The sequence below is a fragment of the Natrix helvetica genome (assembly GCF_964273705.1).
Source record: "Natrix helvetica genome assembly, chromosome: Z".
Taxonomy (NCBI): Eukaryota; Metazoa; Chordata; class Lepidosauria; order Squamata; family Natricidae; genus Natrix; species Natrix helvetica.
Window position 1 is genome coordinate 49,889,456 of NC_138554.1, and position 16,730 is coordinate 49,906,185.

Sequence of the window (16,730 nt, forward strand, 5' to 3'; positions counted from 1 at the left end):
TTGTATGATGAAAATGAATGCCTTGTGTGGAATCATGAATGATGGATATAAACCACAATGGTTTAGGAAACCACAGTAAGCCAAAGTGAAATAAACCACATTAAATCTTAAAGCAATGTGTGAATCTAACTACAGATTATTTCTGGCAGGAGCATTAGACTTTAAAAGGAATATGCGATAAGGTTTAAAAACGCTTTTCCCTTATACATTAAAATTTTCCCCTTACTCATCTTCAAAAATACGTTCCTTTCTGTACTAATATCACAGTAGATATTTATAATATCTCTTGTTGGTAGTGAGTGGGCAATTCTTCCTGCCAGGGAATAAAGTTTTGTTCAGAAAGTTATAATCCAAATTCACTAAATTGTATGTGATACTTCTTTCTTCTTCTGGTTTTCTACTTACTCTCAAATTTCCGGCAATATATATTCCACCAGTGCATCTGATACAAAGTATGATGGCGTAGAAACATTGACTAAATACCAGGAGACTATGAAGATGTCCAAATAGTTTATTTATTTATTAAATGTATATGTAGCCCATTTCACTATTAAGCTAAGTTTTTGTTCACATTGGTTTTAAGATAAGGGTGCTGACATTTCTTAGTTACAGTGATCAGTCTGCCCATAAGGAAAGCAAGATATTCTTTGGGTCCATGACAATAGCTGTCAACCTTTTGCAAATAATATGATTTGGGTTCCATGCCTGAAGATTTTGTCCAGAATTATTTGGTGGTTGAATTCACATTGTTTTAACCCTTAATATGGCTTGTTTCACCATGGCTTACTGTGGATTCATAAAACATTGTGTTTATATGCCATCATTTATGATTTTGTTATGTTAAGCAAACTAAACTTCAGTAAATCAAGTTAAGCTGTGACTTTGTGTGAAATGTGAACCTACGGCTTGGTAATGGAGAGGAAACTTCTATTGCAGAATGGGACCACTTGCTGTAACCAACTTGCCACAGCTCGTGGGCAACTCACCATGGCCAACTTGCCACAGCCAACTTACCGTGGGATAAATTGCTGCGGTACAATTCAATAATTCAATTTAATTATTTAAATTTAATTAAAACATTTTAATTTTTGTCATTTACATTTCATTTTGTTTCTCCTTTGAAATCCTTTCTTTAATTATTCTATTCTATTTCTTCGACATTGTGAAGTATCAAAGAAATGTCTAATCTAAGTCTAAGAAAGGTCTAAGTCTAAGAAATATAAGTCCTAAGTGCTATTGTTTTTGCTATTAGTGTAATTCTTATCCTGCGGCGAATTGGCGAGTTGTCCTACAACCCTTCTATTGTGAGGGAGAAATGGTTTAAATTAGTCCTGTGCTACTCTGTCTGAACTTGACAATGTAACTATTTTAATACTGTGCTCTCAATTTAAACAGTTAAAGAGGAGCAAAAATCTGACTCTAGTTTTTACTTTTACGTCCAGACAATGCTCATACCAGAGCTTCAGCAAAAACCAAAACTAAACTAACCCTTTTTAAACTTACCAGAATAAAACACAGATCTATATCCAGATTTATATATCCTATATAGCTCTATATCTATATACTTGGCCTAGTACATTCAATAGGAAATGTCAATTGAAAATCTCAGATGTTAGAACTATGTTGAATTAAGATTCTCAGTGGCTGAATATGGACTTTAATATCCTAAAGAATACCTTTCTAATAATCAAATATTCTTCAATACAATACAATACAATAGCAGAGTTGGAAGGGACCTTGGAGGTCTTCTAGTCCAACTCCCTGCCTAGGCAGGAAACCCTATACCGTTTCAGACAAATGGCTATCCAACATCTTCTTAAAGACTTCCAGTGTTGGGGCATTCACAACTTCTGGAGGCAAGTTGTTCCACTGATTAATTGTTCTAACTGTCAGGAAGTTTCTCCTCAGTTCTAAGTTGCTTCTCTCCTTGATTAGTTTCCACCCATTGCTTCTTGTTCTACCCTCAGGTGCCTTGGAAAATAGTTTGACTCCCTCTTCTTTGTGGCAACCCCTGAGTCAACCCCTGACCTTCAAAGTCAAGATCTTTGTGAAAAGCTATCTTTTAATTGCATCATAATGAAGTCATAATGAAATGATATCAAGAGTGAGGATAGAATTATAATGTTTACGTGTCATCATATTTTAAAACAATATTTTGCGATGTATTACAAATTTTGTGATTTAATCTGGTAGTTTTTGTTTTGAGATTCCAAATAATAGAACTTTTGGAACTGATAGATGTCACATTTATAGATGTCACATTATAATTTAGATTGTTTCTATCAGTAATTTTAATCTTTGTCTTCACGACTTCATTTCACTAATTTCACTAATTTTAATAATTACTAATTTTGGTTTGTGGATTTAAATTACAAAGAATGCAGAAGCAGAAGATGTAATTCTCCAGCTAACTAAAAGTTAGACACACGATCCAGTTGCATTATTTTAAACAATGAAATATATAATTGTAAATTTTTTCTCCAATATACCTCAATTATTCAATTATAAATAAATTAACAATATTATGCCTTGAAATAATATATAGAATAAACTATAAATTATTGTTGTAATAAACAACAATTATACTACTCAATTGTAACTTTACATAAGTGACCCCTCACTTGACTTTTTTTTTTTTACTTATTAAATGTCACATTCTACTTTTAGTTTTTCAGAATTGAAGCCTGCATATTGAAACTAGGTTTCCAAACAAAACTTGATGCTTAAGTCATTTTGCAGACATATACATTTAGTTATTTGTTTGTGTGTGTATTTTAACAGAATATTCTCCTTTCTGGATGTGGTCACTCTATGCCGCTGTGCGCAGGTTTCCAGGGTAAGAATATTTGCATACTAGTACTGGTAAGGCTTTCTCTATTGGGTATCTTCAGGTTATCTCCAGAAATCAGATCAAATCTTGATTATAGATCAGCATATGAAACCCAGCGGTGTGTCAGCCTTAAGTAATATTCAGTGTGAGCCCATTTTTTCTCCACAGTTTTTGTATCAAAAATGTCCACTCATTTTGTTACTCTAACATGCAGAAACTTACGTTGCTGGAAAATGATGAGCCTGCAGCTAATACATTCACTTCACCTATAAATCATGTACACAGGTCATTGGTAGCAACAATTTTTGAGGGCATGGATGGGAGAGGACTAACAAAATGGATTTTATAGAGGCGGTCCTCAATTTAAGACCAAAATTGAGGGCAGAATTTCCATTGCTAAAATGATATAGTCATTAAGTGAGTCAAGCCCAGTTTTATAACATGTTTTCCGATCTTAAGTGAATTACCATGATCATTAAGCAAATCCAGCTTCTCCATTGGCTTTGCTTGATTGAATGACCCCAGGATGCTGCAATCATTGTAAATACAGGCCAGTTCCAAACACCCAAATTCTGATCATATGTGTGGATGCTAAGTCAAAAGTGTGAGGACTAACTTTTTTTTAGCACATCATAATTTTGATCATTAAATGAATGATTGTAAGTCAACTATTCATAGAGAACACAGAGAAATCTATGTGAGCTATACTTGGCTCAATAATGAAATGTTTGTCTGGGGGGAAAAGTCTTTAAGATGCTCAGATTCATATTTTGCTAGACATCATCAGGAATAGAAATTTAAAACTGAAGATCATTACTGAGAACATTTTCCTATATTCCTGTATGGTTCATTACTTTTGTAGAAATGCACATAGTATACCTCAGAGGAAATCATTTTTAATGGTGAATGGACAAGACCATGAGCAGAATAGCACAGTTGTTATAATTCACAGTGTGAATTGGATAATGTGATTTAATAATCCTGCACATCAGTAGCACATTCCTATTACATGCCTATTACAAGTTTTCCAAATTTGCTACCCTCCAGATGTATTAGACTTCATTTCCCATAATTTCCAATGAGATTACAAAATACTGAATATGGATATAGTACTGTGTTGAGAAGTTATCTGAACTTTTAGGGGCTTATTGCTCCGATTGCCCCATTTTTAAAAAAAAAATGCCAAAAAAGAAGTCAAATTAGTCAAAAGGTTGGAATATTACAGTCTAGGGCTATGCATATTCTTTAGAATTGGTAGTCTGCAGTACCTGGTGCATGCACGCAGAGGCCAGTTGGAGCACCTTCTAAAACAGCTGCACAAGCTTAAGAAAAGGCCCAATTGCTTTAATACATCACAACTCTTCTGAAGGATTTGCATAACCTTGTTGGAATCAATAAAATCTGCTCTGGGAGACATACTTGTGAAAAATGAATTGCTTAGAAGCATTACTGCAAAAGCAATAAAAGCATTTAAAGGATTTCTCAAAGCATCAAATATAGGATCAGTGTGATCAAACAACATAGACATCTTTTTAAAAAGGGGGAAGCAGATATATAATCTGCTCACTGATTAAATTAAAGATTCTTCGCAGCTCCTCATATTTCATAAAGAAGCCTTTCTGCTGCTTTAAACATCTGGGCTTTAAATGATTTTAACACCTGGGCTTTAAATGATATTATCTGAATTAAGATAGTTCAGGCAATTGTTGTATTTTGTATTATTATATTAATTACACAGAGCCTGTACTCCAAAAACATAATGAGGCATTATTATTTGGGCAACGGAAATGTACAGGAGTCACTTGTGAGTTGTTCATGCATGTATGCATTCTCTATAATTTCTTGTAAGATTTAAAATGGTTAGCTACAGAAAGATTAACTCAAATCTGCATGTTTTTAAACTGATGCATGTTTAGACTGTTCGTGCTTGAATGTATTGGTTCTCATGAAGAAGTTAACTTAGTGATAGTATTACTAGAGGACAGAAGCTTTGGACTGGTGCAAATGAATAGAGAGGCTATATCTGCCCTCAGTTTTTCTATATTTAGAGGTATATATCTGACAATTTTTCAACTTTTTGCCAATTTTATTACAGGCATGGAATGTCCTAGCTTTGGATGGTAGCAATTGGCAACGCATTGACCTGTTTGATTTCCAAAGGGACATTGAGGTATAGTTAAGTGACATGCAAAAGATTGTCTCTAGATAAACTAACTACTGTACTGCCTCAGATTAATAATAAGCTATGTCATCTTTTCAGATCTTCAGAGACAAATTGTTAATTTTTACTACTCATTCCAAAGAGCGTTTAAAGCTATAGTATGCTTTTAATAGAACACTACATTGATTTATACTGTGAATGCTTATCTCTATATGAATTAATTTAATATCTTCTGTGCACAAAGATTTATGTTCCTAACCTGAAAATATTAAAGAAAGAATCGATTATCTGAGGGAGGTAATAATACTCTCGATTTGAACATTGTGCCTTATAATTATATGAATATATCTTTGAGGTATAAATAGCATTGAACAGCATGAGGTTACGCATCAAACTATAGAGGTTTAGAGTATCATTAATAGTCACCATATTAAAAGATGGGTTTAGATTTTTAGAAAAGTAATGGAAAGTAGTAAGGAGGCCATTTGAGGATTTGTTTGTTTGTTTGTTTTAAACAGTCTCCAGGCATTTCTCCTTATGCTGTTCTTTATGTGACAGCCAGTGCTGTAAGGATAAACCTCAATAGAAAAAAAACATGCAGAGGCTGCATGCACTTGAAAAGTAATTGTGATGCTTTGCCCTTTATAAATGTCTCACTGTTTTTATCAGTTCCTGTAGCCAAATTAACTAATTTCTGCCTTTTTAGCACCCAAGTGTATGCTACTGAACAAAATCCCTCTGTTGTTTCCATCACAAACTGTAACAAGATAGCCAGTCAGCTTTCTCTAAGAGAACTAGCCCTTCTCCCTCTCTCTCCCTCTCCCCCCCTCACAAACACGCACACACACACACACATTTCCATCTATATAATCATATGACCATGGAATGTATAATTATGTGGCTAAGTTAGCTGCATGGTCTTTTGTAGGCACAAACAGAGAAAGAATATAGCACAATAAACAACACGTGAATTGGATAACAACATACTGAATTATGCTTTGTACTTATGCTTGAAAATATTCAGCTGATCAGTTTGCCACAGAAAAGCATCATAGTGCCACAAATGTAGCACTACAATATAAGCTTCAGCTTCTGTGAATTGATCCTAAAGACCCCTGTTTATGAACCAAATGAATGCAGGCATTCCACAAAACATATCATTCCAAATATAATTTAAGTATAGAATAAATGCCCAGAGGTGAAGGAGGATAACAAGATATGATAAAAATATATCATAACAAGATGTGATAAAAATATATCAAATAGGAAAAGATGGTTTAAAGAAAAAAAGTTGTTTGCTGCATGTAAAATTAAGCAAGAGAATTAATTTAGAAGATTTTCGTCTTCTTCTTTCAGGGGCGTGTAGTAGAGAATATTTCTAAAAGATGTGGAGGATTCCTTCGAAAGCTGAGTCTACGTGGATGCCTAGGTGTGGGAGACAACGCATTGAGGTAGTGAGGTCAACACAAATTATTTAACACCTATGAGAACTGGCCATGAGATGATAGGGCAGGTAGCTAATTTTGGGTACAGAAATTGAGGCTGCAGAATCCTCAAATATTTGATTTCTGCATTATCATAATTATCTGTAACATCAAACTAAAGTGTAACTTTGATGTTATTTATAGAAGGGAAGCATTCTTTCTCACTCCTATTTCCAGATCAGTCCTGCACAACTCATTGAGTTGCTTGCATTGATAAATTAAAATTCCTCATGGGCCCCAAAGTGCCAATTAACTATTCCATGATTAGTGGATTAGCAGAAAGGCTGGTACTAGCAGCAGCAGCAGCAACACTAGTAAACCTTGGAGGTAGTTGGTAACATGTTTTTGGGGGGGCATCAGTTTTAAAGAAATATTGGTAGGCTTCACAAAGCTGTTTGTGGGCTTTATGTAAGCCTGCTCTAGATGTTTCTTATCTCCACACAACTCTAAGAAGATTTACTTCCACGCAATACTACACAGTAATGTAATGAGGAAACATTTAGAAGTCTGGGTAATACACAACAAAACAGTTAAAAACAAATCTAAAGAAATATTGAGAACAATTAGATATTAATCTAAAAACAAAATTATGGGAGAATGGACTATATTCTGCACAAAAACACAGACTGGCTTCAGCTTTGATCTAGAAGAATGAATTTGGAGCATACTAAAATACTTGCTTTCATGGCCTGCCTATAGATATGCTTATAATTGAATGAGCATAGAATTCTCATCTTAGATTGAAAAATGTTAAATTAAGATGAAGTCATAGGCTGTCAGGTATAGCATAACAGGTAGTCCTCAAATTACAACCACAATTGAGCCCAGCATTTATGTTACTAAGTGAGAAATTTGTTATGTGAGTTTTACCCCATTTTACGACTTTCCTTGCCACATTTGTTAAGTGAATCACTGCAGTTGTTAAATTAGTAACAAGGTTGTTAGGTGAATCTGGTTTCCCCATTGATTTTGCTTGTCAGAAGGTCACAAAAGGAGATCACATGACTCTGGGACATTGTAGCTGTCATAAATGTGAGTCAGTTGTCAAGCATCCAAATGTAAATCGTGATCATGAGGATGCTATAATGGTCATAAATGAAAAATGGTCATAAGTCACTTTTTCAATGCCATTGTAACTTTGAACGGTCACTAAGGAACTGTTGTAAATTGAGGACTACCTATACAGTTTCTGTCCGATGCGTCCTCAACTCACTCCTGGTAAGATACACAGTATCTGTTATATTGCTTAAGTAACTAAAATAAATACCTATCAATCCAGTGATGCTTATCTCAGTAGAGCAGGGGTGGGAAGTGATGGCCCAAGCTGGCCCAGGTGTTCTGGGAGTTGAAGTTCACAAGTGATAAAGGGGCACTCATTCCCCACCTCTGCATTAGAGGTTGACAAACTTATTTTTCAGAGGTTATATGATATATAACCTCTGAATTCCTACATTTGTGACTTTTAAAAATAGGCGCTCAACATTGATACAAATTTTCAATATAATTATGTTTCATGGGATTTTTTTGCTTCTTAAAAAACTTGGTTTTCTCCCATCGTATTGTCAAAATACTACTAAAAGTTGATGTTGCTAGCTTTACTTTTCAATGCATACGAGATTTTTTAAAAGTCAAATCATTGCAATAAAACCTTTCATTAAAAGCCTGAAAGAATGTATGTTTCTTTGCATGAAGGACATTTGCACAAAACTGCAGAAATATTGAAGTGTTGAATCTAAATGGCTGCACCAAGATTACAGATGCGTAAGTGATCTTTGTTTTGGAGTTCTGAAATATTGCATTAGCTCTTTAAAATGTCAGTCTTATAGCACTTAACTGAGAGTAAACTTCATTGGAAATTAGTCTGGTCTTCTGTGGAGACGTATATAAGATTGCACTATGATTCCTCTTCCCAATGGTCTTCCCTGTCGGCCTCCCCCTGGTCCTTTGTTGTTGTTGTTAGTTTGCTTAAATATGGTATTTTCATGTAATTGTTCTGTTTCTTATTTCATGATTAAAAAAGGATGTAGGAATGGGATTAGAATAGATTAGTGGCAGGGCTCATCTTAATCTCTTTACCAGTACCCTCATCCATCCATCCATCCATTCATTCATGCTTTCTTTCTTTTCCAATCTCTCCACATTTATACTTCTCTAACAATTCTCAAGTCTGTCATCAAGCCTATCATGCCTGCCTTCCTCTTGATACAGTTCTCCATTTCCACAAACCACTATCAACATCCAAAAAATTCCTTGTGCCAAACTCCTCCAGTGCACCCTCAACCAATTTCCATACACACTACTGCCATCTTCATCTCTTTATATCTCAACTCAGTTTAGTATCATCTCCCATTTGTAAATTTCCAGTGTTTTCAACCATTTTTAATTTTATTTCTTGTCACAAGAAAATCAGTGAAGAAGGTAAGATGGAATAGCGGCACAATATCTTAATTGCTAGAATTAGCTGTTGTCATCCATCTGAAAATGTCTCCAATGCTTTTTCCTACTTTTTAAAATAAAATATAAAATGAACCTGTGGGTATTCTATTTTCTTCCAGTACATGTACTAGCCTTAGTAAATTTTGCTCAAAGTTACGGCATCTTGATCTAGCTTCCTGCACATCAATAACCAACCTGTCACTGAAAGCACTGAGGTGAGTGTTCAGATTGTTCATAAAACTAATCACATAAATAAGGTTAATAAAAGTAGACTCATAATGATTATCTCTGTTTTAAATATGTCAGATGCCTTTGCAATGCATTCCTTCTCTTCCCTGTCCAAAGTACTAATAGTAGTGCAGTTGGCCCAGTTTATATCTTGAAGGAATAAATGTGTGGTTCTTTTGTAGTTAATGTAGCCTGAGACTCAGATAAGCAGGACACAGGATGACTTTTTGTATGCCAGTAAATGGTTTTCTGATCCCAGAACAGTTCGTAAGTTTTGGATTTTTGATAAATCTTTCAGCAGCCATGGTCAACAAGATTTACATTGGAAATGTTATAAGAAATATGCCAACAGAGAATTATGAGTCAAATCAGAGATTCTCTCATCTCAAATCCCTAATAAGAATGCAAAAACAGACCATTTTCTATAGCTATTCTGTTTGTTCCAGCTATAGCTTTCAATTGGATTGTCTATTAAGGCTGTATCAGAGAAGAAAACTGTTAACATTTAGAACAATAAATAAACAGGTTTAGAACAATAAACATAAGCAAGGGTTAACCCACCTTGGTTCCTGAAGCAAGATGTTTATCTTTAGAGTTAATATGTACACCTGCATTTTCTTTCTATGTTCATCCCTTTTCCCCTTCAGTGAGGGGTGCCCTCTACTAGAGCAACTCAATATCTCGTGGTGTGACCAAGTGACAAAAGATGGCATCCAAAATTTGGTGAGAGGCTGTGGTGGACTCAAAGCTCTGTTTCTTAAAGGCTGTACACAGGTACTGTACAAGTCTCCACGAAAAGATCAGTAGTCTAGAAAGCTGAATTTGGATTGGCTGGATTTGTTCAGAAAGTTCAGTAGTCTGGAAAACTGGATTGGCTGATTTGTTTCATACAGTGTCTCATGACTTACGTATGAGACATTGAAAATTGAATAAAGAATAATACTAAAGAAGCAAGTTTATTAATCTATTTATTATTTTGTTCTGTCATCTCAGACTATCCAAAAATGTTACAATATTGTTTGCACAATTTGTTCTTTAAATCAGAACATTAGAGGTAGTCCTTGGGTTGCAATACTAATTGGGACCAAATGTTATGGACCTAAAGTGCAACATCATGTGACTGCATTTGTTTAGTAACAGCAGTCCCAGCATTCCCTGTTGCCATCTTTAAGCAAGGATTGCACAAAATTAAACAGGGACCTTATATGATTGCAACTTGCAATTTCCTACCAACTTCCAACATGCAAAATCGGGAAAGTTGGCAGGAGGTTGCAGTCCCAGTCACCACAAGCCTTTCCTCAGGCAGTCTAGAAAGAGGCCAGAGGGCAGATAAATGTTATGGAATGTGGCCAGGTAGAAATGACTTTTGTGGAAAAATATAGTTGGGTGGGGAAGTGCTGTGATGGGATATGAGTTTGGGCAGGTTGGGGATACTGCAAACTACGACCAGATGCAAAGGCAGATACTGCAGGATCTATGACAACTTGCTGCCACTCACTGCAGCCAACTTGCCATGAGACAACTGACCATGACCAACTCCCTGCAGGACAACCTACCACAGCATAAGAGTTACACTAATATCAAATAAATAATGGAATGGAATCACTACAGAAAGGATGCCAAAGGAGGGACAAAATGAAATATATGGGCAGATGCTGAGCTGGTGCTGGTGCAAAGGCATGCGAGGAGAGTTGGTGCTACATGCATGTGTTATGCAGTGGGTGAGCCCCGGGATCTCATACTCTATAACAGGCTCTCAAAGAAAAAGTGGCAGGAGAAGCCTGCAACCTTCCCTGCTAATGGCTTCCCCATTCACTTTGCCTTGTGAGAAGCAGGCAGGGAAGGGCATAAATAGAGAGTGCAGGGCATTGGAACTATTGTAATTATAATCCAATTGCCAAATGCCTGAATCTTGATCATGTGACTGCAGGGACACTGACCGCTGCTTCTTTGCAGATCAGTTGTAAGTTCCTCCATTCCCCTTTGTCCGGTGCTATCATATCCCCCCCCCCCCTATTTTTTAAAATTTTCTTTTAATACAAACTTTTCATCATTCATTAAACTGTGTGTTGTTTGGGTACATTTTTTGTGTCATAATAGTTAAAGCTTACCACCATGTTTGTTATATATATCTATTCTTATTTTAATACAAGTACTTAAAACTCAACATATCTATTGTTATAACATTTTTCTTCTTAATTTATTTAACATTATGATACATTATTTTCGTATTTATTCTGTAACCATTAATAGAATAGCTCCCATACAGTTGCAAGAAAAAGTATGTGAACCCCTTGGTATTACGTGAAGTTTTGCATGAATTGGTCATAAGATGTGTTCTGAACTTCATCTAAGTCACAACAATAGAAAAACACAGTCTGCTGAAAATAATACTACACAAACATTAGATGTTGCCATGGTTTAATTCAACATAACATGTAAACATTCACAGTGCAGGGAGGAAAAAGTATGTGAGCCCCTAGCCTAATGACTTCTCCAAGAGCTAATTGGAACCAGAAGTGAGCCAACCTTAACTCCAATCAGTGTGATGATATTGGATGTGTTGCTGACAGCTGTCCTGCCCTTTAAAAACACACACCTGTTTTGGGTTTACTGGTTTCAAGAAGCACTGTCTGATGTGAACCATGCCTCGCAGGAAAGAGCTCTCAGAAGACCTACAATCAAGAATTGTTGACTTGCATGAAGCTGGAAAGGGTTACAAAAGTATCTCCAAAAGCCTTGATGTTCATATGTCCACGGTAAGACAGACAAATGGAGAAAGTTTAGCACTGTTGCTACTCTCCCTAGGCGTGGTCGTCCTGTAAAAATGACTGCAAGAGCACAGTGCAGAATGCTTCATGAGGTAAAGAAGAACCCTAGAGTGTCAGCTAAAGACCTACAGAAATCTCTGGCACATGCTAACATTTTTGTTGACTCATTTACAATAAGGAAAACATTAAACAAGAATGGAGTACATGGGAGGACACCACGGAGGAAGCCATTGCTGTCCAAAAAAAAATATTGCAGCATGTTTGAAGTTTGCAAAAGAGCACCTGGATGTTCCACAGCACTACTGGCAAAATATACTGTGGACAGATGAAACCAAAATTGAGTTTGGGAAAAATACACAACACTATGGGTGGAGAAAAAAAAGGCACAGCACACCAACATCAAAACCTCATCCCCACTGTAAAACATGGCGGAGGGAGCATCATGTTTTGGGGTTGCTTTGTTGCCTCAGGGCCTGGACGGATTGTTGTCATTGATGGGGAAATGAATTCCAGAGTTTATCAAGACATTTTGCAGGAAAACATACGACCATCTGTCCGCCAACTGAATCTCCGCAGAGAATGGGTGATGCAACAGGACAATGACCCAAAGCATACAAGTAATTCAACACAAAAATGGCTTCAACAGCATAGAATATGCCTTCTGGAGTGGCCCAGTCAGAGTCCTGAACTCAACCCGATTGAAATGCTGTGGCATGACCTTAAGAGAGCGATTCACACCAGACATCCCAAGAATATTGCTACACTGAAACAGTTTTGTGAAGAGGAGTGGTCCAAAATTACTCCAGATCGTTGTGCAGGTCTGATCTGCAACTACAGGAAACGTTTGGTTGAGGTTATTGCTGCCAAAGGAAGGTCAACCAGTTATTAAGTCCAACGGTTCACATACTTTTTCCTCCCTGCACTTTGAATGTTTACATGTTATGTTCAATTAAACCATGGCAACATCTAATGTTTGTGTAGTATTATTTTCAGTAGACTGTGTTTTTCTATTGTTGTGACTTAGATGAAGTTCAGAGCACATTTTATGACCAATTCATGCAAAACTCCACGTAATCCCAAGGGGTTCACATACTTTTTCTTGCAACTGTATATTATAATAATTAGATCCTTCCTTTCCTTTAATTGCAAGTGTTAATCTATTCATTTCTGCACATTCTAATATTTTTTTAATCATATTTTCATCTGTGGGGGATCTCATCATATTTTTGAATGGCTGCTGTAACTCAAATACATTCTTGCAAAAATAATGTGTATTTTTTGTTTGTGTATATTGTGGAAAACATCTTTGTTTTCCCTTGGAAATAAAATGTGACTTGAAGTCCTTAATACAAAATCCTGCACTATTTTTGAAAAATAAATTTTGGATAGCATTTGTTGTTACACTCATATGACAGAGATGGGAAATTTGATTGCAGCCAGAGATCATACATATTTGGTGTTTGTGATTGATGATCTTTATTCAGCGATCACAATTAGGACTGGCAACACAATCACTAGATAAAGTTGTTAATGTGGGAAATTATATGACTGTGTTTGGTTCTTACTATTTTACTGTAGATTTCCTTTTTACCTATTGCCTGCCTTTTGAAATACTCATTCTGGCACTGGGATAATCTGCATAAAGGAAATTAATATTTATATTTATAATCATTGAAGAGGAAGGGATTACAGATAGTCATAAAACAATTTGTTTAGTGACCATTTGAAGTTAAAATAACACTGGATACTTTGACTTTTGATCATTTTTCACACTTACAACCATTGCAGTATCTCCTTGGTCACATGATCAAAATTCAGATGCTTTACAACTGGCATGTATTTTTGATAGTTGCAGTGTCCTGGGATCATGGGATCATCTTTTGCAACCTTCTGACAATCAAAGTCAATGGGGAAGTGAAATTCATTCAACAACTGCGTTACTAATTTAACAGCTGCGGTGGTTCACTTAACTGTGGCAAGAAAAGTCATAAAATGGGACAAAATACATTTAGCAACTCTCTTGCTTAATTTTGGGCTCAACTATGGTTATAAGTAGAGGACTATCTGAGTAAGCAAGCACACAACGGGAAATGAAATGGGTACACAATGGAAATTTTTTATGTACATTAAGAGCATATGCACCAAAGACAAATTCCTTGTGTGTCCAATCAGACTTTGCCAATAAAGAATTCTATTCTATTCTATACATGATAGCATCAGTTATTTGTCAAACACACTCAGGATTTCTAATACTAGATATTCCTTTCAATGTGTATTCCCCATAATAGTGAACATGTTATAGAGAGACACTGTAAAAGTTGTATCTTCACAAAGTTATTTTTTCAGCATTGCTATAATTTTGACAAGTTGATGCATAAGTGAGTGAGATTTATTTTCAGCAACATATACTCAAAATTCAAAAGCTACAGGAAGGAGGTTAATCATACCGTGTTTCCCCCAAAATAAGACAGGGTCTTGTTTTCTTTTGATCTCTGAAATAAGCACTTGGCCTTATTTTCTGGGAGATATTATTTTGGAGGTGCAGGAGGTGGCGAGTGGTCACCTCATGACTGCTGCTGTTTTGCAATATTTTCAGGGAGAGATTATTTTCGGGGGAGGGATTATTTTAGTGTATGCGCTCAAAAGTCCGATTGGATCTATTATCCGGGGAGGTCTTATTTTCGAGGAAACGGTATAACAACATTTGCAGTTTCTTATGGGATCAGTTGCTTTTTTTAAAAGTAGGGTGGTGAAAGAAAAATTATTTTGTGTTGTGTTGAAATATATCACCAAATTTCTGGCTTTTGTTGTGAATTACAACATCGGTATCTTAGTGAGGCAGCAGGAGTAAGAAAAGCATGATTGACTGAATATTGTCCACTCATGCTATAAGTGAAAAGTACAATGAAGAGACCTAGGAAATTGTCTATTTTCTCTATTTCTATCTTTCTCTTAGCTGGAAGATGAAGCTCTTAAATACATTGGTGCAAACTGTCCTGAATTAGTGACTCTGAATTTGCAAACATGCTTGGTAAGAGGTTGGCCTTTATAAACCCAGTCTTTTCTCCTTTCTTATACTATGGCAGCTTTGTAAATTATCTATTCCATACCATATTCAATGTTTTATGTTATCAGTATTGGTTTAGCAGAATGACTATTTATTTTATAATGGAAAAATATGGGGTATAAGAAAATGTTTAAAATGTAAGCAATAACATGTACCAGAGGGAGTAGGTCGGTCAAAATCTGTACATTATATTATCCTAGTTCAACTAGTATTTTCATGAACTAGGCAATTGATTTTCTTACCATAGTTACAGATGTAACTTGTTAACCACATTTTTTTTGGGGGGGGGGTGGACCTTGTGCCTTCATATTCTGAATTAGGATCACTAAGGAAAAAAGGGATCAAGCCTTAAATAAAGTAGATTTAGGAACAAATCATAGGATTACTTAATTGGCAAATCTGCATGGTTAGGAAGCCAAGTTAACACTGGCACTATCTCTCTTTTCTGTTTTTCCTATGACACCCTTCTATTTTCTGTCCCATATGACCATTTTACATGTTTGTGCGGGTGCGCTCGCATGTGTGTGTGTTGTGCACATATGTATGTATAGGGGGCAAGGAAGAGTGGCAGATAAAAACATTGGTTCCAAGAATACTTTTGAGCCATCAGTGGCCCCCATAAATATAACAGATGGTTGCAGTCTACTAGTTTGCTTCCAAATGTATCTATTGACCAGAAAAAGGATAAAGGTAGATTGTGAAATAAAAAGGAGGTAGCAGGTATCTCACTAATAACTTTTATCTTTTAATTGATTAAATTCTCTAGGGCAGTTACTTTGTAAATGGACAGCTTCTCCTAGAAGTCATTTTTCGCAATTCCTATGTATTCCCCAAATTTCAAACAAGCCAATCAAATTTCCAGGATTAAGGATTCATGCTGCACTTTCTGAATCCCTTGGTGCTTCACCTGCTTTTCTCATTTACACACCAAAACAAGTGTGGAAACAATATCTAAGTAGAATTATTGGGTAGCAAGGTTTCTACAGCAATCTACTGATTAATAAGTGTGTATGTTTGTGCATGTGTCCACATGTAGGCTTGTGCAATTTTGAAATAGAATTTTTATTATTATAATAATAAGCCTTCCCTTATAGTTGTTTACCTGCCTTGATTTCAAACTGCATCTATCCCGCCAGTACCCTCTTTCTACTAATCCATTTAAAAAGAGAGTTTTGTAAGACTTATTTTCTGACATTTTTTGTTTTAAAATCATGTGGGTACTCCATGCCTAATACCTTCTATCAACTGTCATTTTTCCTAGCATAGTTTAAATTTTGAATTGGGGGATTTTGGCCCAAATGCTTTTATGACCTAGTTTCTTATCTCTCACCAATCAATCCAAAAACCACTATATTCACTGTCACTATAATGATAAAGCAAAAGTATTTTTTTTCCATGCCCAGATTCTGAAGACTTTGGTTGACTCCATTCAATGACTGAATGTTTCTAAACTGAAATTGGCAACTATTTCTTCACATTTTTAAATAATAAATATCACTAATATCTTGGAAAATCTTCCAAAACCATTGTGATATTAGCATTTGATCTGGTAAATCTATCAAGCTTTCATTTCCCTGTATATGAATTTTTTTCAAAGTTTGTTTGCTGAACAGGCTGGGAAAAATATTTATTTTGAATTATCATGCTTTGTGGGTGTTGTCTCCTTTTTGTTTTCAACATGTGTTAAAATAGTCTGTTTTTATGCGTCTATAAAAAGATCTGAAAGAGCAAGCACATTTTTTCTTCCAAGAAA

The 16,730-nt window shown here is 35.7% G+C and overlaps 1 protein-coding gene across 8 annotated transcripts in view; it reads left to right on the forward strand.

The window, feature by feature from the left end:
- FBXL20 (F-box and leucine rich repeat protein 20) overlaps positions 1-16,730 on the forward strand; it is a 56,093-nt gene that overhangs the window by 27,738 nt on the left and 11,625 nt on the right. For all 8 annotated transcript variants that reach the window (XM_081932130.1, XM_081932134.1, XM_081932132.1 and 5 more), the window contains 7 exons: positions 2,782-2,836; positions 4,926-5,000; positions 6,348-6,442; positions 8,168-8,236; positions 9,031-9,126; positions 9,787-9,913; positions 14,867-14,941. In XM_081932130.1, coding sequence (XP_081788256.1) covers positions 2,782-2,836; positions 4,926-5,000; positions 6,348-6,442; positions 8,168-8,236; positions 9,031-9,126; positions 9,787-9,913; positions 14,867-14,941 — 592 coding nt within the window. The remainder of the gene's footprint in view (positions 1-2,781; positions 2,837-4,925; positions 5,001-6,347; positions 6,443-8,167; positions 8,237-9,030; positions 9,127-9,786; positions 9,914-14,866; positions 14,942-16,730) is intronic.